This window comes from Malaya genurostris, chromosome 2 (assembly GCF_030247185.1).
Source record: "Malaya genurostris strain Urasoe2022 chromosome 2, Malgen_1.1, whole genome shotgun sequence".
NCBI classification, from domain to species: domain Eukaryota; kingdom Metazoa; phylum Arthropoda; class Insecta; order Diptera; family Culicidae; genus Malaya; species Malaya genurostris.
Window position 1 is genome coordinate 68815427 of NC_080571.1, and position 23389 is coordinate 68838815.

Genomic DNA, 23389 nt, shown 5'->3' on the forward strand with positions numbered 1-23389 from the left:
CAGGTACTCAGGTGAATTTGTCTGACTTTGTTCAATCGTTTTCTCAAAAAAGTTCAATCGTTTTCTCAGAAAAAGCCAAATCGAATTTTAGAACAAAAGTTCAAATTAAAATAAATCCTATTTTATCCAATTCTGACTTCCGATTCTGGAATTGTAGGATGATGAATTTTTAAAATTCAAAGCCATATAGAAGATGACAATCCCGAAAAGCTTCAAAGTTGGACTGAAAAATATTGCAATTTATTTGTCATATGGCCATACGAATCGGTTTGGGTTATGTTGGTTCCTGAATACCGGCTCTGGAAGTACATAAAATTACCCTAAACTCTAAAATGGAAATTACTTCGACACATCATGGAATGTTTAATCGATTATTACACTTTTAGATTCAAATTCGAAGCGATTTGCAGTTTAGACATCACATAATAATGAGTGAATAAAATCTCAAATTGCCACTTTGAACGACTGACATTAGAATAATGCCATGAAAACTGAAACACCGAAGAATATTCATGCAAAAAACACATGCGGATTGATAAAAAAAAGGTATCATCTCACTGCTAGGTGGATTAAGCACGTTCGACATGAAAAAAACGTTAGCCGTACTCGACAAACAATTTTGTTTCTGTAACCGAACATGACCCGTACCCGTCGGGTTCGGGTCGGGTTTCGGGTAAAAATACCCGAAACCCGATAATTTCTACCGTCCACCCCATTACGATTCTTTTACACAGCGACATGTTGAACTTGGATTGGTCATGAAATTCGAAGTTCTTCCAATTTTCAATGGAAGCTATCAACACCATTGAATATTTAGAAATGATAAGAAAGAGCACCATTTCACCGGTGGGCGAATATAAAACGATTTTAGGAAACACAAATTATAGAATTGAGTTGAATTGATGGCTTTAATCGTATCAAAAAACGCTCTCTAGCAATTCTTCACACGATTCAATCAGTGCTATCGAAGCGAGACGTGTATCATCTCATCAAAAACAAAAAAACCGGCATGGTTCATTTGGCACAGAATGGACACCAGTGCGAGAGCGATTTTCTCTCGATGACCCGTCTGAGCATCACGATTTAGCACGCTGCTGTGGTGATTCGTTCTGGAGCAACAAACGGTCACTCATTCTCATTTTGCGATCCGATGCTATACGGGCAAAGGATAATTGCGATAGAATCATTTTACTATTGCTGCTTATTCTAAATATTTGCCTATAACCTATGTATAAGTTGTGTGGTGTATGAAAATATCTGTGAATGCCCCGCACAAGGTTTTTGAAATAATGTAACCTAGTATGAGAGTTATCAAGTCGACTAATTAATTCGATCTTCACACAGCGCCGATCATTGCAAAACTGTATCTATTTTGGTAAGGGCAGTGAAATACTCAGAGTATGAGCTGGAGCGAAGAAATGTAGAACTATTCTCTCACGGTTCATACATTGAGAGGTAGCGAGTTCTTGTAGCATTGTCTACCAGATTGATAATGCTGTATACAATGTAGAAAAATATCGAGCCGCTTTCTGCCAAATTATCGGCAATCACTAACACTGTCTGTATCCTTACTCAACGGAGAAGGATGCACACCAAAGGTGCCATGGTGATGTTTAACAAAAAGAGGTAATCATACACAGAAGGAAAACAATTAAATGGATATGTTCCTTATTCTGAATATGTTAAACTTGTCTACCATTGTCCATACTAGAACAAATACTAAAGACTGTCCCAGAAAGTATGAACGCACTTTGATTTCGCTGTAAATAATTCACAAGTGTTAGATATTCAAACTTTATTCGATATACTGATAATATTAGACTACAACAACAGAATATTATTCTCAACATTTGCTATTTAGCCATTGTAGACTAGCTGGCGCACCTTCTTGCGAACGTTCCTCATTAAATTCCGTACAGACTTCTTGGCGACAAGTTTTGACACTTTTTTTTCAATCTTTTTCGAACTGTTGAATGGTTTCGGCTGCCGAGATATGTTTCCTAAGATGTGCCTTCGTTAATGCCCCAAATTCCTCAATTGGACGAAGTTGTGGGCAATTTAGTGGACATTTTTAGTAGTATACAATTCTACCGTTGATTTTGAGTAGTGGCAAGAAGCAAGATCTGGCCAGAAGACAACAGGATCCTTGTGGCTTCGAATCATGGATAGAAGTCGTTTCTGTAAACATTCCTTGATGTATATTTCGCTGTTCATTGAAGCAGCGGTGTTGAAGGGTTTCGAAATCTTACCGCAGCTACAAATTGCTTGCCAGACCATAGCTTTCTTACCAAATTTTCCGACTTCAATCGATGTCTCGGACTGGTTTAACACTTGCCCTTCTCGCACCGTATAATATTGTTGTCCCGGCAAAGATTTGTAATCGAGTTTCACGTAGGTTTCGTCGTCCATGATTATGCAGTTCAAATTTCCTGCAAAACTCGTATTGTACAGCTTTCGAACCCTCGGCCTGATCGATGCTTCTTGTTTCGGATTACGTTTTGACTGTTTTTGCTTCTTATAGGTTCGAAGATTCAAACGTTCTTTAGCACGAAGAACATTTGACTTCGAAGTGCCTACTTTTTTGGCCACATCCCAAACTGAAACCTCCTTCTTTTGCTCGAACGCCTTCAGTATACGTTTATCCAACTGAGGGTTAGCAGGATCTTTTTTTCGACCCGTGTTCGGTTTATCCTCACCGAACTTCCTGATTGTATTTCGCACGGCTTTTTCACTTTTTCCTTCCATTTTGGCTATCTTTCTCAGTGACAGTCCGCGTTCTGTGCACCATTTGTACACAATTTTTCGACGTCGTTCCGCTGAAAGTCCACGTATTTCGAAACAAACTAATGAAAACGAATAAACAACTACACAAGTGGTTTGAGAAGAGTGTTGACAACAGGACGCAACTATAAAAATTGGCAGATTCTGAATCATTACGAAATGGCAGTGGTTTTTGGTTGCGTCCATACTTTCTGGGACAGTCTTTAGGTAGTCTCATCTGCACCTTTTGATGATAGACAAATTTTGTTCGAAAAAATCACGAAAAATGGTTCTATTTCATTAAAGTGAAATGATAACAGCATAGTATGTTTGAGAAAGTTGTGTAGTTTTTAATGATAAAAAACTTTGTGGAACATGAAAAACTCATATAAATTGAAAATATATGTGTTTTCGCACAAAAACTGGTTTTAGAACAACCTTTTCAGAAAATACATTATATCATGAATTTCACACAAGTTACGGGAATAGTATTTCAGCAAATTTGTTTGGAATAATTTTCTGCACAACTTTGTCGTAGTAACTTAGCCCCTATGTTGGCCCTGAGCAAAAATAATATTTTTACCTCACGATCTTCCAACTTTTCGAATCCATTTTTGTAGTACGATTTGTCCTTTGCCTCAAAATAGGCCTCAGTTTCAGCGATTACCTCTTCATTGTTTCTAAATTTTTTACCAGCGAGCATTCTCTTGAGGTCTGAGAAAAGGAAAAAGTCACTGGGGGCCAAATCTGGAGAATACGGTGGATGAGGGAGCAATTCTAAGCCCAATTCGTTCAATTTCAGCATGGTTTTCATCGACTTGTGACACGGTGCATTGTCTTGATGATACAAAACTTTTTTCTTCTTCAAAAGAGGCCGTTTTTTTTTAAATTTCGTCTTTCAAACGCTCTAATAACGCTATATAATAGTCACTGTTGATGGTTTTTCCCTTTTCAAGGTAGTCGATGAAAATTATACCATGCGAATCCCAAAATACAGATGCCATAACCTTACCGGCCGATTGTTGAGTCTTTCCACACTTTGGGTTCGGTTCATCGCGTGCAGTCCACTCAGCTGACGGTCGATTGGACTCCGGAGTGAAGTGATGGAGCCATGTTTCGTCCATTGTTATATATCGACGAAAAAAATCGGTTTTATTTCGATATAACAGCTCCAAACACTGCTCAGAATCATCAATTCGTTGTTGTTTTTGATCGATTGTGAGCTCACGCGGCACCCATTTTGCACAAAGCTTTCTCATATCGTCTTCGGTGCTCATATGACCAGTACGAAATTTTGCAAACCACTTACGAATTGTTGCTTCGCCCGGTGCAGAGTCTGGATAACACTCATCAAGCCATTTTTTGGTATTGGCGGCACTTTTTTTCATCAAAAAGTAGTGTTTCATCAACACTCGAAATTCCTTTTTTTCCATTTTTTTCACAATAACAAAAGTAGCTTCACTCAAAATGCAGTATCTCACAAAATAATAATCAGACACCTGTCAAATTTATACACGTATCTTTTGAAGGTTGGTACTAACTGAAAATGGTATGGATTTAATTCTAGTGGCGCCCTCTCATAGAAACGATACGAACTTTTCAGAGGATCTGTTATCAATTAAGAGTGTGAAATTGGGCTTTTGAACCACTGTGCAATGGCGAAAATGAGGTTACATTCCTTAAGCCTAAATGCAGAAACAACAACTAGTTTTTTTGTGAGCATACCTGCTATGGGACATTCGCAGTGTGAGTTTCGCTTCAAACAAGAGCGATAGCGCTATCCAGCTGCTAGTGGTTTGCGGTGGAGAAAAAGATAACGAAAAGTGGACAACTATGGGGAACATTATACAAAATCAGCCGTTCTTATAGCTCTTAATGTTATCTAAAGAACTATTAAGATTACTTCTTTGCAAATCGAAGCTGAGTTTAGTGCAAATCTAGAATAATTTGATTAGTTTTTTGCACTTTTCGTTGTGCGAAATTCGCACTAAATGAGCGCAAAAAAGCTAGCATTCCTCTGCTTCGCGTTTGAGGAAAATGTCCTTCTGAAAGCTGGAAATGAATCCCGTACAGCTTTTTTGATAGTTTCTTTCACTCAAATAATGAGATGTATGAAATATTGAAATATATAAGCGATTGTGTTACGATGACATTTATGAAATAATTTCTAGTAGGTCAAAGCTTAAACTTAGCAAAGCAAAGTCTTGGCATTACATTCCTTTTGTGGAATTTGGCCTTTCTGTTTCAACAGACTTCGCAGCCGATTCTTAGTGTACAGAATCATTGCATGGCTAGTACTATGGATCCCACTGACACTAAGAACCCTTCCAGGTCGGGGCTCGAACATACGACAACTGGCTTGTCCTATGCCTTGAACTGCCAACCCGGGACAAAGTTCAAACTTACGAATGGCTTTAACTGGCGCTCTAATCCCTAGAACACAATCGCAATCTTCCGACGTCAATCTGCAGTCCCACGTCAATCTCACGGCTATATGTTTGACAATACCTACTCAAAGTTTTCCGTTTTGGATGCGATCATTTATGGATGAGACAGTAAAAAAAGAGTAGATGATACTGTTGAATTAGTTTGGCCTTTCTCATATAGAAAGGTTATGCAATCACTTGAAAAACCGACTAGTGAAAATTGACCGGGAGGGCCAAGTGTCATATACCATTCGACTCAGTTCATCGAGCTGAGCAATGTCTGTGTGTGTGTGTGTGTATGTGTCAAATAATCTCACTAGGTTTTCTCGGAGATGGCTGAACCGATTTTGACAAACTAGGATTCGAATGAAAGGTCTCGTGGTCCCATACGGAATTCCTGAATTTCATCCGGATCCGACTTCCGGTTCCGGAATTATAGGGTAAAGTGTGTTCAATATTGTACACCGTCACTTAAACCGGCGAAGCAAAACACGTGAAAATTTTTCTAAACTGGTCTCAAAACTACACAAATCGATAGTCATTATCAGTAGGCAACTAAACAAACCGATTCCGGCTATCCTGGTTCCCGGTATCCGGTTCCGGAAGTACCGGAGATAATGGTCATATATACCAAAATGGATCTCACTCACTTTTCTCAGCGATAGTTTGACCGATTTCCACAAACTTAGATTCAAATGAAAGTTCTTCCGGTCCCATACGGAATTCCTGAATTTCATCCGGATCCGACTTCCGGTTTCGGAATGATAGGGTAAAGTGTGTTCAATATTGTACACCGTCACTTAAACCGGCGAAGCAAAATACGTGAAAATTTTTCTAAACTGGTCTCAAAACTACACAAATCGATAGTCATTATCAGTAGGCAACTAAACAAACCGATTCCGGCTATCCTGGTTCCCGGTATCCGGTTCCGGAAGTACCGGAGATAATGGTCATATATACCAAAATGGATCTCACTCACTTTTCTCAGCGATGGTTTGACCGATTTCCACAAACTTAGATTCAAATGAAAGGTCTTCCGGTCCCATACGGAATTCCTGAATTTCATCCGGATCCGACTTCCGGTTCCGGAATTATAGGGTAAAGTGAGTTCAATATTGTACACCGTCACTTAAACCGGCGAAGCAAAAAACGTGAAAATTTTTCTAAACTGGTCTCAAAACTACACAAATCGATAGTCATTATCAGTAGGCAACTAAACAAACCGATTCCGGCTATCCTGGTTCCCGGTATCCGGTTCCGGAAGTACCGGAAATAGTGGTCATATATACCAAAATGGATCTCACTCACTTTTCTCAGCGATGGTTTGACCGATTTCCACAAACTTAGATTCAAATGAAAGGTCTCGTGGTCCCATACGGAATTCCTGAATTTCATCCGAATCCGACTTCCGGTTCCGGAATTATAGGGTAAAGTGTGTTCAATATTGTACACCGTCACTTAAACCGGCGAAGCAAAATACGTGAAAATTTTTCTAAACTGGTCTCAAAACTACACAAATCGATAGTCATTATCAGTAGGCAACTAAACAAACCGATTCCGGCTATCCTGGTTCCCGGTATCCGGTTCCGGAAGTACCGGAGATAATGGTCATATATACCAAAATGGATCTCACTCACTTTTCTCAGCGATGGTTTGACCGATTTCCACAAACTTAGATTCAAATGAAAGGTCTTCCGGTCCCATACGGAATTCCTGAATTTCATCCGGATCCGACTTCCGGTTCCGGAATTATAGGGTAAAGTGAGTTCAATATTGTACACCGTCACTTAAACCGGCGAAGCAAAAAACGTGAAAATTTTTCTAAACTGGTCTCAAAACTACACAAATCGATAGTCATTATCAGTAGGCAACTAAACAAACCGATTCCGGCTATCCTGGTTCCCGGTATCCGGTTCCGGAAGTACCGGAAATAGTGGTCATATATACCAAAATGGATCTCACTCACTTTTCTCAGCGATGGTTTGACCGATTTCCACAAACTTAGATTCAAATGAAAGGTCTTCCGGTCCCATACGGAATTCCTGAATTTCATCCGGATCCGACTTCCGAATCCGGAGTTATAGAGTGCGTACTAGAAGAGTTTGTGTGTCATGTTATTTGGTGGCCGTACGAACCGCCTTCGATTATACCGGTTCTCGGGTTCCGGTGCCGGAAGTGCATATAATAGTGAACCCATTTCGTTCTCCTAAGGATGGCTTACGCAATCAAATCACTGTTTGATTCTGTATGTTATGCATAAACAATCACTTGGTTTCTTTCAAAAATCGAAGAGAAAATTTTTGAATAGAATACCACAATATTATATGTACATGAGAAAGGCATCATTACACCACTAGGTGGATTAAAACAGGTTTTTTTCATTGCATTGATTAGTTTCGAATTGAATGAAAAGTAGATTTTTGCACAGAAAAATAACATTTTCTAAGTTTGGGCCGGGTCTCTGTGTCTCCGAAAAAAAAGCAAAAACGGCAAACATTTTATGTTTGATAATGGTCACTGAGCTGGATCAGGTTCGGACTCGAAAATAATTTAAAAAAATAGGAATCAACTCTTTCATGAGATGCCACAAATTTATTCTCCACTCGTGCAAATATGACAGTGAATCATACGAAGATTTTAAGTTTTACAGTTCCACGAAACAAACCACTGAACCACGGGTGCCCCGAATGCATGGAATGATCTCAGATGTGGAAATTCACACGGTTATGCCAATCTCAGCAAAATGATGATGATGGTAATGAGACCATTTGTATGCTGACACAAGTGGTGGAATGGAAAACTGGATCTATAATTCAATAGCTTTTTGTGTGCTTTTTAAAATTTATGTATTCGGTTCGAGACTCGCTGTTTTTTTTTTGGTTTGGCAGACGACAATTCGAAAAATGTATGCTCTGTTAATACGTTCCAATAATTCGACTGGATTGGATAACGCTCTCCATAACTCAGGTCTCGAATCCCACCACAGAATAACTTAGATCGGGTAACCGAATATCCTCTGCGAAGATTATGAAGATGATAATGATGACGAAGGTTGCCACTACCAGTCTGCCGGTGTTGGTGCTGTTCATTCGATGTGACGTGCTCAACACAATGTTTCACACTTATTCTTCACTTTTTTTCTTGTTTGAATACCCAGACATGATATGATTTTTATTACGTCGATCAGACTTGCAAATCACTATAAACACAATTCGAATCACCATTAGTTTAAAAATATTCACTATCTGATAATTTTAATTTTGAACGAAGGGTTCAACTACCTACCAAAGCTTGTGTATTCAATGACGCTTTGTTGAGAAAAAAATTGCACCACGAACGGATTCCAAACGAACAAAAAGCGAATATGCAATAAAAAACCTGATAAAAATCTTCTATTATTTATTTGATCCGCTCTCCGCGGATAGAAAAAAAAACGGTTCTTTCTAAGCTGCCCTATTCACCACCATTCTCTTTCTTCTCTTCCTTACAGTTTCCAGAGCGAAAATCCTCGGTAACTCGGAGCTGTTCATCAAGAGCGGAAGCGATATCAATCTGACGTGCATTGCGTTGCAGTCGCCGGCCCCGCCCTCGTTCATCTACTGGTACAAAGGTGGGCGCGTTGTTAATTACTCACAGCGGGGTGGCATCAGCGTCCTGACGGAGCGACAAACCAAAACGAGCAAATTGGTCATCGCACGGGCGATGCCAACGGACTCGGGCAACTATACGTGCTCGCCCAGCAGTTCGGGTAAGTTCTGTCAACGAACGAACGAACGCAACACAACGGCTATAGATCGCGGGACTGTGCAATGCAATGGACGACATTCCACGGATAAGAGCCGGGAAAAACGGACACTAACGAAACTGTTCCGTAACGACCGTCCCTATCTCTCTATATCTAGTGATTTGCCATAGAAATGGCAGTGACAGTTGGATTATGCCGTTCGTGTCGCAGGGCTCTCTCTTGGAGGGTCCTTTGGGATTACGCTTTCAGTGGTGGCATGAAAACTCGATTTATTGCATATTATCATCGTTCGGTGTCTTATTCTTTTATTGTTTATTTTATTATCAAAGCGGCCATTAGTTAGTTAGGTTTTGTTTGTCACAAGATTTTTTTTTATATCAATCCCATAACTTATTGATGTTGATAATTGCCGTTAGGAAGGCACATCAGTTTTTCAAAACTATGCATAGTATTTTTTTTTTAACTAATACGTTTAGACAGTTCACCTATTTTTTGCGATGACGTTGATAATAATGTGGAAAGTTTTGTTTAATTTTTTCTAATATTGTGATCTCATATTCATATTACAGTAACAGGCTCACAAACTTACTAGCTCAAGAATTAATCTCGATCAAATTTTGACTGTTAACATTCCCGAATACGGCAAATACTAACGGAGAATGAATTATAGATAATTCAATCTGATAGAATGAGTGACCTTCTGTTCTTTGCATTGCAGCCAGGTTAAAACAGTACAACAGATTCAACAGTTTAACAGGCTGTTTTTCGCCAATCTGAGCCGAAACGAAATTGAATCCCAATTAAATCCAATCCAATCCATACATTAGGACCGAAATTTGAAAAGAAATTCGTAACGATTTCTAACCAGATTCCGATTTAAATGCATGTACCGAATATAATTGCAATCAGTTTCTCTGCACTTGAATCGGAGCCCATCTAAGAATCGTAATGAACTTCGTCTCAATTTATTTATGAAACTTGTTCAATTCCATTTAGACACAAGTTGTCAAAAAACTGTTCATAAAACTAAACGTGAATGGGGGTATAAAATAGGGTCATTTCACCGAAAGCCATGTCATCGAAAGCGTCATACCTTATAATCAAAAAAGAAGCGGAATTTTTATTTTAAAATTCCCACGCTTGTTCAATTGGTAAACTTTTATTCTCTCAACGTTGGCAACACTTTTATACACATTCTGTCAAATTTTGACACATATCGTACGATTAGTTTTTGTTTGGGGTCCATACAAAGAAGTTGAAAAATTTTCGTGTGGCGATTTTTATAATGGATGAAAGTTTAGAACAACGAGCGTGCATCAAATTTTGTGTTGCAAATGGATTAAGTATTCCGAAACGTTGAAAATGTTAGAAAAGGCCTTTGGTGAATCGTGTCTAGGAAAAACACAGGCATACGAGTGGTATAAACGCTTCAAAGGTGATCGTACAAGCTTGGATCATGATGAGATCGCTGGCCGCCCAACAACATCTGTTACTGAAGAAAACATTGAATCTGCGAAGCAAATCGTGTTGCAAAATTGTTCTGTACCGATTAGAGAGATTGCTGTGTTGTTGGGCATCTCTTATGGATCAGCCGAACACATTTTAACTGATGTTTTGGGTTTGAAACGCGTCGCTTCTCGGCTGGTGCCAAAAAAGCTGAATTTCATTCAAAAACAGCGTCGTGTTGATGTGGCCAAAAAGATGATTTCCAACGCAGATAGTAACCAATATCATCAACCAAGCACCGTACTCTCCAGATATGGCCCCGTGTGACTTTTTCCTCTTCCCCAGACTCAAATTGCCATTGCGAGGAACGCGTTTTGAGACCATAGAGAATTCGCTACGCGAACTAAAGGCCATACCTTCGGCGGCCTATAAAACTTGTATGGAAAATTGGATCAAGCGTTGGCATGCATGTATTGCCGCAGGAGGAGAGTACTTTGAAGGCGATAATAAAGAAATTCATTAAAAATGGAAATTTTGCGGTTTTACCTTTTTTTATATATATAAAAAATAGGTATAGAATTCGCTCAAACTTTCGAAAATTTTTCCGAGGCCCGGAGGGCCGAATGACATATACCAATCGATTCAGCTCGACGAACTGAGCAAATGTCTGTGTGTGTGTGTGTGTGTGTGTGTGTATGTGTGTGTGTCTGTATGTGTGTTGTCAACTAAGAGGTCGAGATCTCAGAGATGGCTGGACCGATTTTCATCAAACTAGTCGCAAATGAAAGGTCTCCCCGTCACCCAAAACGCTATTGAATGGTTTTGAGATCGGATGTTTACTTTTTGAGTTATACGAAGTTTTATGTCAAAATTTTCAGTTTTTTGACAGTATCTGTCACAATTGACCTTGAAAACAGAATATGTTTTCAGACTAAGATTCAGCACGATAATACCTATCCAACAAGCCATAGATTGTTAAAATCCGTCCTTTTTTAACGGAGATATCGAAATTTTTGTGTAAACGACTTTTCCCCCTATTCCAGCAGTAGGAGTTTTGAGCGCTGTATGACAAAGCAATGCTAGGGAGCAACGGAAAACACGATTTTTTATTCTGTTACATACAATTGTTTCTAAGTACCAAAAAGACTGTGTACAGCATCCTTTTCCATGACATTTAGCCTCGGACCGATTTTAGCACGGCTCGTTTTTGGCAACATAATCGTTCGAATATGACATATATAAACCAGATGATGGCAGATTTTTTTTAATTATATTGTTTTAAACTACTTACAGCAATAAATGCTGGAAGAACATAACATCCATATACCATTCGAATCAGTTCGTCGAGATCAGCAAATGCGTGTGTGACAAATAATTTCACTCAATTTTCTCGGAAAATTCCTTTTCTACAAATTCAGATTCATACGAAAAGCCGTATGCTCCCAAACAAAGTTCCTGAATTATGTTTGGTTCCGACCTCTGGTTCCGGAACTACAGGATGATATATGAAACGAAATCAAAATTGTGTAACTCATTCTACTCGTAGATGGCTGAACCGATCTAAGATTCAAATGAATTCTAAAAATCATCTAAGATTCAAATGAAAAGTTTCAAGATTTTATAAAACATTTTGCTCTTCAGCCAGATCCAACATCCGGTTTCGGGGATACAGGGTGATTGGTATAAAACTGTCTATTCCACATAAATTAATCAGGTTTATCGGGTTAGCAGATTTGGATAGCCGATAAAAAAATTAACTTTTTGTCGATTCAGAAGGCACCTAAAAATTAAATTCGTGCTATGATTTCTTAAAGATGTCTTCACTGATTTTCAAATATTTTGAAACAAATGTAAACTATACAGCTATTCAGGTGAATTTATCTGACTTCGGCCATACCGATTTTAGAATTCCGGTTCCAGTATATAATCGTTTCTCAAAGCTCTATCGTTTTCTCAAAAAAAGCCTAATCAAATATCAGAAACAAAAATTCAAATTAAAATAAACTTATATACAAAATTAATTAATTTTATCCAATTATGACTTCCGGTTCTCGAATTACATGATGATGAATTTTTAAAATTAAAACCGATATAGAAGATGGGATTGAGCTTCAAAGTTGGACTCAAAACTGTTGTAATTTATTCGTCATATGGCCATACGAATCGGTTTGGGTTATGCTGGTTCCTGAATACCGGCTCTGGAAGTACCTTAAATTACCGTAAACTCTAAAGTGGAACTTACATATCATGGCATCTTTAATCGATTATCACACTTCTAGATTTAAATTCGATCCGATTTGCAGTTTCGACATTACAGAGTAATGAGTGATTAAAATCTCAAATTGTCGCTTAAAACGACGGTCATTAAAATAATGTCATGAAAACTTAAACACCGAAGAATATTCATGCAAAAAACACATGCATATTGGTAAAAAAAGGTATCATCTCACTGCTAGGTGGATTAAACACGTTTTTAATAAAATTCCGGTTCTTTTTTGATTATAAGGTATTTAGTCGAATCGTACAAAATACTCAATATTGATTGGAATCCATTTAAGATAAAGAAAAATGAAAGATGGCAGTGCATATGAATTCTACATGAAATAACGGATAAATTCATTTCCACTCATTTGATTTAGAAAAACTGCTTTTGTGTTTGCATTTTTCGGATGAATTTATGATTTTCAGAATAGAATTTCTAGGAAAACTAGTCGACTTATTGACTACTATGCATCAAAGCATTTTGCGGTACTTTTCCGTCAACTGAGTCCAATTGAAAAAATCTCTTCATAATCCATCCAGTGGTGTGATAATCCTTTCCTCATGACAATCAAACATTCATTTTTTATAAGCATTGAAGGCTTTCTCAGTCACCAATCATTAGGCAAATGATTTAATTCTGAAGTTGTCCGACGTTTCGGTCGTTTTTGATGGCCTTTACCAAGAGAAACTGTAAAGTTGTGTTTTTATTGTTGTTAAAAAGTAGGTACCTAAATTCAAGAAACACAAACATATTTTGAACTCAATTTAGTCAAATCATTGATTTCCAACGATTAAAATAAAACTATTTTAAACGGTTTTAATTGCTTCGCTGAAATTTGCATTTGGTAGTCGATAACAGTCGCAGATTCTCTGAGTGTATTCGAGAAAACTGAGCGGAGGGAAAAAATTGCGTTTTGTCGGTAGCTTAAAGTAAGAAAGCTATGGTCTGGCAAGCAATTTGTAGCTGCGGTAAGATTTCGAAACCCTTCATCACCACTGCTTCAATGAACAGCGAAAAATACATCAAGGAATGTTTACAAAAACGACTTCTACCCATGATTCGAAGCCACAAGGATCCTGTTGTCTTCTGGCTTGCTTCTTGCCACTACTCGAAATCAACGGTAGAATGCTATACTACCGAAAATGTCACTTTCTTCCCTAAAGACATGGATCCACCAAATTGCCCACAACTTCGACCAAGTGAGGAATTTTGGGCATTAACGAAGGCACATTTTAGGAAACATGTCTCGGCAGCCGAAACCATTCAACAGTTTGAAAAAGATTGGAAAGAAGTGTCAAAACTTGTCGCCAAGAAGTCTGTACGGAATTTAATGAGGAACGTTCGCAAGAAGGTGCGCCAGCTAGTCTACAATGGCTAAGTAGCAAATGTTGAGAATAATATTCTGTTGTTGTAGTCTAATATTATCAGTATATCGAATAAAATTTGAATATCTAACACTTGTGAATTATTTACAGCGAAATCAAAGTGCGTCCATACTTTCTGGGACAGTCTTTAGTTTTTGAATATAACTTTTTTTCTGTAGCTTAAAGTAGCTTTTGAATATAACTTGTTCGAACCCGGACCTAGAAGGATCCTTAGCGTCAGTCGGATCGTAGCACCAGCCATGCTATGGTTTGGACGCGAAGTCTGCTAAAACAGAAGGACTAATTTCACCGAAGGAGTGTAATAAATTCCTTTTCACCTAGTGGTGTGATAATGATTTTCTTTTTTTTCATAAATACGTTTATTTCATAGGCAATATACGTAAGTTTTTCTTCGCCGTGGCATCCATAATACAAAGTACTTTAAACCTAATACATTTCGAATATCATATTAGTATTTTGGTATTCACTAGTTAATCTAAACACTGTTTTTATCAAGCGACTAGCTGACCCATCGAACTTCGTCTAGCCCAAAAATTATTTGTTCGAATTTATGTTTTCGGAGAGCAGAACTGTCAAACGACTAAGTGGTTAACGTTTCTCTCCAATATTTTGCTGAATAATTAACCTACAATCAATCGAATTCGACACACATTCGCTTCAATCCAAAAATGTGAAAATGTGGAAAACTTCTGTTAAGTAAAAATAGAGCAAATGAACAGCCTAACGGACTCTCATCCTTTGATTCAATGCTCTGACCGGAGATCCCTCTGTAATGGATTCAACATAATGGATATAAAGTGCCACGTTTTCCGTTCCAGATGTGAATCTTACTTCAGGTAATCGATAAAAAGCTCACTAACCATAATGTTGTATTGATAAACTTAGCACAATGTTGAAGAATTTCTAGAGTTGTTCATTCGGTAGAGTAGGATATATTCACAATATTCACATTCCGTCATTGAGTCATATGGTAAGAAATAATTTTGATACCCAATTAAGGGCTGAGGACAGTACCGTAAAGTGGTAGGTTTTTTGCTATTTTACTGTTTCAAATTAAATTTTCTTGGAAACGGTGCAGAATATAGAAAAACCCACCTGTCAATGTCTTCAAAATTTAGTTAAGAATATTCTGTGAAATTTTCAGAATGATTCATTGAGTTTAGCGGTCGTGTTGTATTTTTTTCTGTCTGAAGAACTGCTGAAAATTGGAACGCTCGGAAATGCATATCTCTACTTGTTCATCGAATATCTCGGCTTTGAAGGCTTGTATCATAAATCTACTGTGACAAAGTCTAGATAATTTAGTTTAGATGCGATTAGTACATAAAAACATATATGTTATCGCGATAAAAATAAAGTCTTTTATATTTCTCTGAAACAAAGTTAGTTTCAATGCAGACTCCATTTTTTTTCCCTTTGGTTTCCTGATAGCATTCTGTAAAAGGAGAGAGAAATAAAATTGGATCGACAAGGCTGCCAAACACACAGACATTCAATCTTTGTGAAAGTTGAATATTTTTTCATTGTTCATTGGAATGTATGTCCAACCCATACGATAGATTAATGTGATAAAACTTATCACCAAAATAATAAAATGTATGCTGTCAACCCGGTACAGTTTGCTCATATACGAGAGTACAAGAGAAATACGATGCGCAAAGGGAATTGAGCGAGCCACGTGGTCGATTTAAAACTCAACACGTGGCCCTCTGTCCTCAGACCTTAAGCACGTGGCTCGAAATGACGAATAACTCGTAGCTTGCCAAACGATTTTTTCAGCGATCTAGAATTCTTTTCTTCGACGGTCAAACACTTTTGCAACACGTCGCGCGCCAAACATCAATCGTAGATCTAGCTAGCATAGGTGACATTTTCAACGAAAAATTCTATTGTCCATACAAAACAATTTTATGGATTTTTCCCACTTTTTTGATGTACGAACCCGGTGGGGGCAAAATCTATTCAAACAAAAAAAAGAATCATGTGAATCCGTCCATCCGTTCTTACGTGATGCGATTACAAAGAATGATCGCTGCATATATATATATATATATATATATATATATATATATATATATATATATATATATATATATATATATATATATATATATATATATATATATATATATATATATATATATATATATATATATATATATATATATATATATATATATATATATATACATAGATAGACTAGCTGACCCGTCAAACTTCGTCTCGCTCAAAATTGTTTTGTTCGAATTTATGTTTTCGGACAGTAGAATTGTCAAACGACTAAGTGCTTCACGTATGTCTCCATTGTTTTTCTGATTACCTAACCTACAATCAACGGAATGCGACGCACACGCTTTACTTAAAAAAAGGAGTATCACAAACATAAATGTGAAAATGTGAAATACATATATTAAAATTGAGCAAATGCCCAGGTTGTCTTCTCATCCTTTAAGTCAATCAACTGAACAAATATCCTTGTCTAACGGCTTCGACGGAATGGATATAAGGTGCCACGTTTTCCGTTCCAGACGTGACTCTTACTTCCGGTAAGCTCACTCACACGATAAAAAAGCTCACTGACCATAGTGTTGGATTGATAAATTTAACACAATGTTGCTGAGTTTCTCTTCTAGAGTTGTTCATTCGGTAGAGTAAGATGTATTTACAATTTGTTTTTAGCCCAAGTAACCAAAAGTTCGTAAAAAAGGATTTGGCTTAAATAGCATACAAAACATGATCAGTATCTGACGGGGAAACAGATTGGAAAACTGACATGTGAACACAGTGATGTAATGAAAACCGCGAAAATGTTACCGCAGAGACGGGACTCGAACCCATAGCTAATTCCTAACCGGGGAAATTGTTTTACCAATTAAACTATCCTGCATATGAAAACACATGAAGAGAAAGTCCAATTGATTGGACGAAAACTAAGCATGCTTCGCTGTACTTAGCCACCACGGTATTCACTTACAGTCCCGTATCGACGGAAACAAATTCAACAGAAACACATACAATGATCACGAGTCTATTTCTACCCATCTGTTATTGCCGCACGATACTGATTCGAGACTTTTGTTTTTGTCTATTTCGCTATCTACGAGGTAACACACGATAGTTTCATCCATCGATTTAATGGATCTCCACTAGTGTGAGGTAGCAGCAGTGACGATTGTGTGATCTCAAACACAATGATAAAGGTACACAAACCTTTTATTGACCTTCAACGATTTGTTTTAGTCTTTGTTAAAACGTAGAGCCGTCTTGAGCTAGTTTTAATATGATCAGTGTCTGACGGGGAAACAGATTGGAAAACTGACATGTGACTACATTAAATAAAATACATTCATTTTGTACATGATCTTATAACTATTTCAAGTTTGTTTGTATCAGTTCATCACTTTTATTTATTATAAGATAGCTGGCTATTGGTTGAACTCATGGAAGAGAAAACAATCTAACATAAAATAAAATTTAAATTGGAGCTCCAATGGACTTAATGAAATAATAAAGAAGTTTCATGAAAGGAAGGTCACGACAAGTAAGAATGTCGCGAACTGGGACATTGAATAGACTACCTTGGGTACGCAAGGAATTTATTATTTGAAATCTGACATCACGATACTCCACGCATGTCCAAACGACATGATCAATATCCCGATAACCTTCGCCACAAGCACAATGATTAGTCTCGGAGAGTCCAATTCGAAGAAGATGTGCATCTAACGTGTAGTGACTGGACATGAGTCTGGACATCACACGAATAAAATCCCTACTCACATCCAGTCCCCTGAACCATGCCTTTGTCGATATTTTAGGAATAATTGAGTGCAGCCACCGACCCAGATCATCTTTATCCCAAGAAGCTTGCCAGCTGGCAAGTGTTCGTTGGCGGGACGCGCTATAGAATTCGTTGAAAGCAATCGGTCTCACATTAATTTCACCCTTAATAGCACCACATTTGGATAAAATATCGGCTCTTTCATTGCCTGGAATGGAGCAATGAACCGGGACCCAAACTATTGTTATTTGATAATTATTATTCAATATGACGTTCAGGCACTGTTTCATTTTGCCCAAGAAAAACGGTTCATTTTTGCCAGATGCGTTTAAGCGAATGGCTTCAATTGCACTCAGACTATCTGTGAAGAGAAAATAATGACTGGGAGATAATGTGACGATTACACTCAAACTGTAATGAACTGCTGCTAACTCTGCTATATAAACATATGCAGGTTCTTGAAGCCTAAATGAAGCCGAAACATTATTGTTGAAAATACCAAACCCAGTAGCCTCTTCAATTCGTGATCCGTCCGTGAAAAACATTTTCTCAGAGGCAATATGCCTGAACTTACATGTTAATATTTTTGGGATTTCCATCGAGCGTAGGTGTTCCGGAATTCCACGCACTTCGCGCTGCATGGATGTGTCGAAAAATAAAGTTGAGTCAGGGACATTTAGGAGGCTATCACGGATAGGAATATATCTTGAAGGGTTGATTTCCTGTGACTGATTGATTTCCTGATATGGTTAAAATATACTGTCATGAATCTTGTTTGAGATTGAAGCTCGATTAATTTTTTGAAATTACTAATAACCAGGGGATTCAGTAGCTCACATCTTATTAGCAGTCGCGATGAAAGCACTCAAAAACGATCTTTCAATAGAAGAACTCCCGCCAGAACTTCAAGACACATTGTATGTGTCGAATGCATGCAGGCTAAGGCAATTCGCAAACAACGAAACTGAATTCGCTCAAGTTTGATAATATGAGAGTTTGCAGCGGAACGAAAGTAAACGCATCCATATTCCATCACTGAAGGTATCGTTGTCTGATACAATTTTATTAGATCTTCCGGATGAGAACCCCACCAAGATCCTGTTATTGTTCGAAGAAAATTTACTCTTTGTTGGCATTTCGTTATCAGATACCTAATGTGTCCTCCCCACGTGCATTTGGAATCGAACCACGCTCCGAGGTATTTGAAAATCAAAACCTGTTGCATCATTCTTCCCATCATATGAAGCTGAAGCTGCACGGGATCATGCTTTCTTCAAAAGACAATCAGCTCTGTTTTCTCCGCAGGGAATTCGATACCCAGATGATCAGCCCAAACGGAAAAGTTATCTAAGGCATCTTGCAATGGTTTTTGCAGATCAATAGCTTTGGGTCCAGTAACTGAAACCACGCCATCATCTGCCAATTGTTTTAGTGTTCATGGGGTTACGAGACAGCTGTCAATGTCAAAATTATAGAGGAGCGGACTGAGGCATGAGTCTTGTGAGAGACCCATGTATCTAATTCTGAATGTTGTTAAATCGCCATGTGAAAAATGCATGCGCTGCTTTGACAAACGTTTGTGCAAATAATTATTTATAACCGCTGGAAGTCCATGTTGGTGGAGTTTGTTTGAAAGAACATCAATGAAGACTGAATCAAATGCTCATTTAATGTTTAAAAAGACAGATGCCATTTGTTGTTTTTGAGCAAAGGCAATTTGGATGTCAGACGAAAGTAATGCAAGGCAATCATTCGTCCCTTTATTTCTACGCACGGAAAACCCTCCAATAAAAAATAGCAATTTTTGATTTTTGCAGTTGTTGTTTCAACTAATAATTAGTTGATTCAACCAATTTGCTATTTGATTTGCACATATTGAAGTAGTTGAAAAATATGTTTTTTGTAATGCTTTCTAATGTCAAAAACAGCACAAAGCTAAACAAAAATCGCAATAAAAAATCAACCATTTCTTTAGTTGAAACTCAAACACGTTTCTTAAACATTTTCTTGCAAACGAAATTCGCTTATTATACGTTTGTAAACCTCGTGAAGAGTAACTTTTGAATTATAGTAAATTAATGTTTATCATAACACTAGTTGTCAGAATATTAATGTGATGACAAACGATTGATATAAAGTAGTGCTATGCACAGAACCAGGCGCGTACCCAGAAAAAAATTTCGGGGGGTGTTTCAGAACATGTTGATCAATTTCCATACAAATGGAACTTTTTATATAATTATTTGAAATTTTTTTATTGTGGAGTCGTTTGTTGAAAATTATTCATTTTATTTTTTACTTATTTGAAAAAAAGAGTTTACATAATATCATACTTTTTTGAGTTTCGGAGGGGGTTTGAACCCCTAAAACACCCCCCTGTATACGCGCCTGCACAGAACTGATAGCCGTTAGAGATATTGCAATTAACAAAACGTGTTTAACCAAAACTAGAACCCAGTGAATTGCATGCGTTTGAATTTTGGTCTTAAAATCACCTTGATTTTTCATCGTGAAATGCATGTTAATGAATGAGCATCATGTTATCTTCAAGTCATGTACAAAAATTGTATGAACAAAGTGATTAAATTGAAAATGTTTAATATTCATTCATATAATCTGTTGAAACTGTAAGTTGCAATGGCTCAAAAAATTAAAAATCAGTGCATCCGGTTTGACTTTTTGTTCGTAAGTAATATAGTGGTCACAATTAGAAAATTTCGTTGACACCAGCACTACTAAAAGAAAGTATATTATTTACATAAAATATTACATATTTTTTATATATCTTAACATACCGAATTTTCATTTAAAAAATCAGAACGTATATCAATAAGAAATGTTTTATTGTAATTCAAAATCAATAATTTGTTGAAATAACTAATCGTAATATCTAAAACAACTAAATCCGATTTGTTTTTCAACTCACATAACTGTTAAATCAAAAACCAGGTCAGTTGTTGTAACTAAAATCTTTATTGAAATTGAAAGGTGTGTGTCTTGACTAACTGACAGCATATTTTTTTCAACCAAAAATTTTGTTATTTCAACCATCGAAAAAAGTTGATCGAAAAACAAAAATGACAGTTTAGAAAAAACAACAATCGATTAGTTGTACCAAATTTTAACCACTCAAATTCAGAAAAACAACCAATATTTTGGTTGTTTCACGATCGCGAGGGGTTCCGTGCGGAAGCCAAACTGAGTATCTGACAACAAACCGTTCGACTCGACCCAGGTGTCGGGACGTCGAAGAATAATTTTTTCGAACAATTTTCTGATGCAGGACAACATGGCAATGGGTCTATATGAGTTGTGATTGGAAGCTGGTTTCCCCGGCTTTTGAATGGCAATAACTTTCACTTGCCTCTAGTCAGGTGGAACAATCTTTTGCTCAAGAAATTTGTTGAACAATTCCAACAAACGTCTTTTTGCAAGGTCGGGCAGATTCTTCACCAAGTTGAATTTAATTCTGTCCAACCCAGGAGCGTTATTGTTACAAGATATGAGTGCTATGGAAAATTCCATCTTCAAAAAGGGGCTATCAATGGAACCATTATTTGAAGAAGACTCCCAAATAATGCTCTGTTCCTACGCAGAATCTGGACAAACTTTCCTCGCAAAATCAAATATCCATCGGTTCGAGTATTCCTCACTCTCATTTCCTACGTTACGATTCCCCATTCGTCTGGCCGTGTTCCAAAGAGTGCTCATTGAGGATTCTCTTGACAAACCTTTGACAAAATGTCTCCAACCGATATCATTTGAAAACAATAAAAATTTAAGCGGTTTCGAAACCGATGGAGCCTGCAAAATTGATAAACAATGTTATTGGATTTTGAAACGACCTACCTAGAACATCATCTTCTGGTACCTGTAGTTCAAATAAATTTGAACTGAATTATTTATTATTTATTATCTGATTTGATTTACGTACCCCTGCTATAATTTTTAAATGGAGGTTTGGGTGCACATATTATTGTGACTGACACACATGCTCACACAAACATTTTGCAGTCGCGACGAATTGAGTCAAACGGTTGTTATGTACCATTAAAATCACTGTGGTTTTCTGGGTTTCGATTCAAAAGCCGGTTTTCCCAGTGATTCTGTATCCCTTTTTTAAAAGATATATTTTATGTCAGTTTCTAATCCCCGTAGTGTTGTCTTCTTCTTCGGTACAAAAACAACAACATTGGCTTCGTACCACTCCTTCACCGGTTCCGTGTAATGACGCGATGCCAGATCAGACCAAAATAGAGTGTAATCGGTCTGTGGGATCAAATAAACCCCAACATGCGCCTCTGGAGGAATTCTCCTTCACATATGGTCGCTGATGATATTTTTTTGTCGAATCACTTCTTGTTCGGAAACAATTTTTAACAATTAAAATATTGGAAGGAAATTTTGCACACGTAGAAATTACAGTATATGCAATAAAAAGTTATACAGTTCCGGTACAGTTGATCAATCAAACTGTTGCAGAAATTAAATTCAAGATACATCTAAAGTCGATAAGTGATAAAATAACATACTAAAAAATTACTCTACCCGTGTCAGGGTTGCACTAGCAATTTCATTTGAACTGTCATGCGTTAACGAGTCGAAGACGAAACTTGAAAAAAAAAACAGAATTTAAGTGGTCATTCCATTGAACATACCATCGTGACACATTCAACCGCAGTTCGGAAGGATTTTTTCGTAGTGCAATGAAATCGCACTCGGTATGTGCTGGTGTATAATTTCCTCGTATAAACGATGAATATTAATTAAATCTCCATTCCGCCTTGCTTCGTTTCGCAAAGCTACTGATTTGCTCGTCTGTCGAACATTTGACCGACTGTAGGGTGGAACTGTGCAAGACAGCAGAGGGCAGGAGGGCTTTGCTTCCAACGCGGAACTAGCTAGGATGGTGGAAGCGTTCTATATTCGCATTAGTTGCGCCGGTACTTCCATGCATACAAAGCGAGTTTAAATTCATACATTCGGTTGAGGCAAAAATTATGTGACGAGAAGCTTTCCTCTCCGGTTGGTTTAACCCCACGGGTGAATGTTTCGTGGTGTGGAAAGGGCACCGGGACAAACCATCCAAAAGGATTATGGCGAAAAGAAGGTCGTTCCATTCCGGTCGTGGAATAATTAAGCGGATGGAGCAACCGAGTAAAATGGACCGTTTGGCACCTCGCCCTCAGAGGAACGGCGGAGAACTCGGCAAAATTACTCGCAGAACTTCCTGTCAGAAGTGCAGATCAAGAAACGGTCCGTTCCGAATACACAGCCCAGGCCGAGGATGTGGTCAGTATAGGAAATTTTAAATATGGATGACGCTGAGGGTTTCGCTCACTTATTAATACATTATGGTAATGTCGAAATGCTAATTGCTTTCTAAGCTAGGCAAACGCCAGAACACGACTAGATGAGCGGGGATGATTAATTAAATTTTCGCTATTAGGTATCTAGGTTTATCGGATTTTTAATGAGGAAAAGTGCTCAGTCAGACTCTGTTGGTTGCTTTCCGGCATAATTTGGGTAGAACGAGATTCGGCATAGGGCTAGTAATGAATTTGGCGTAGCCAGAGTGAGCCA

General features: G+C 37.7%; 1 protein-coding gene across 1 annotated transcript in view; it reads left to right on the top strand.

The window, feature by feature from the left end:
• Positions 1-23389, top strand: part of LOC131431233 (protein sidekick-1-like) — a 450262-nt gene that overhangs the window by 337702 nt on the left and 89171 nt on the right. Inside the window, exon 5 of the mRNA XM_058596826.1 lies at positions 8677-8934. Coding sequence (XP_058452809.1) covers positions 8677-8934 — 258 coding nt within the window. The remainder of the gene's footprint in view (positions 1-8676; positions 8935-23389) is intronic.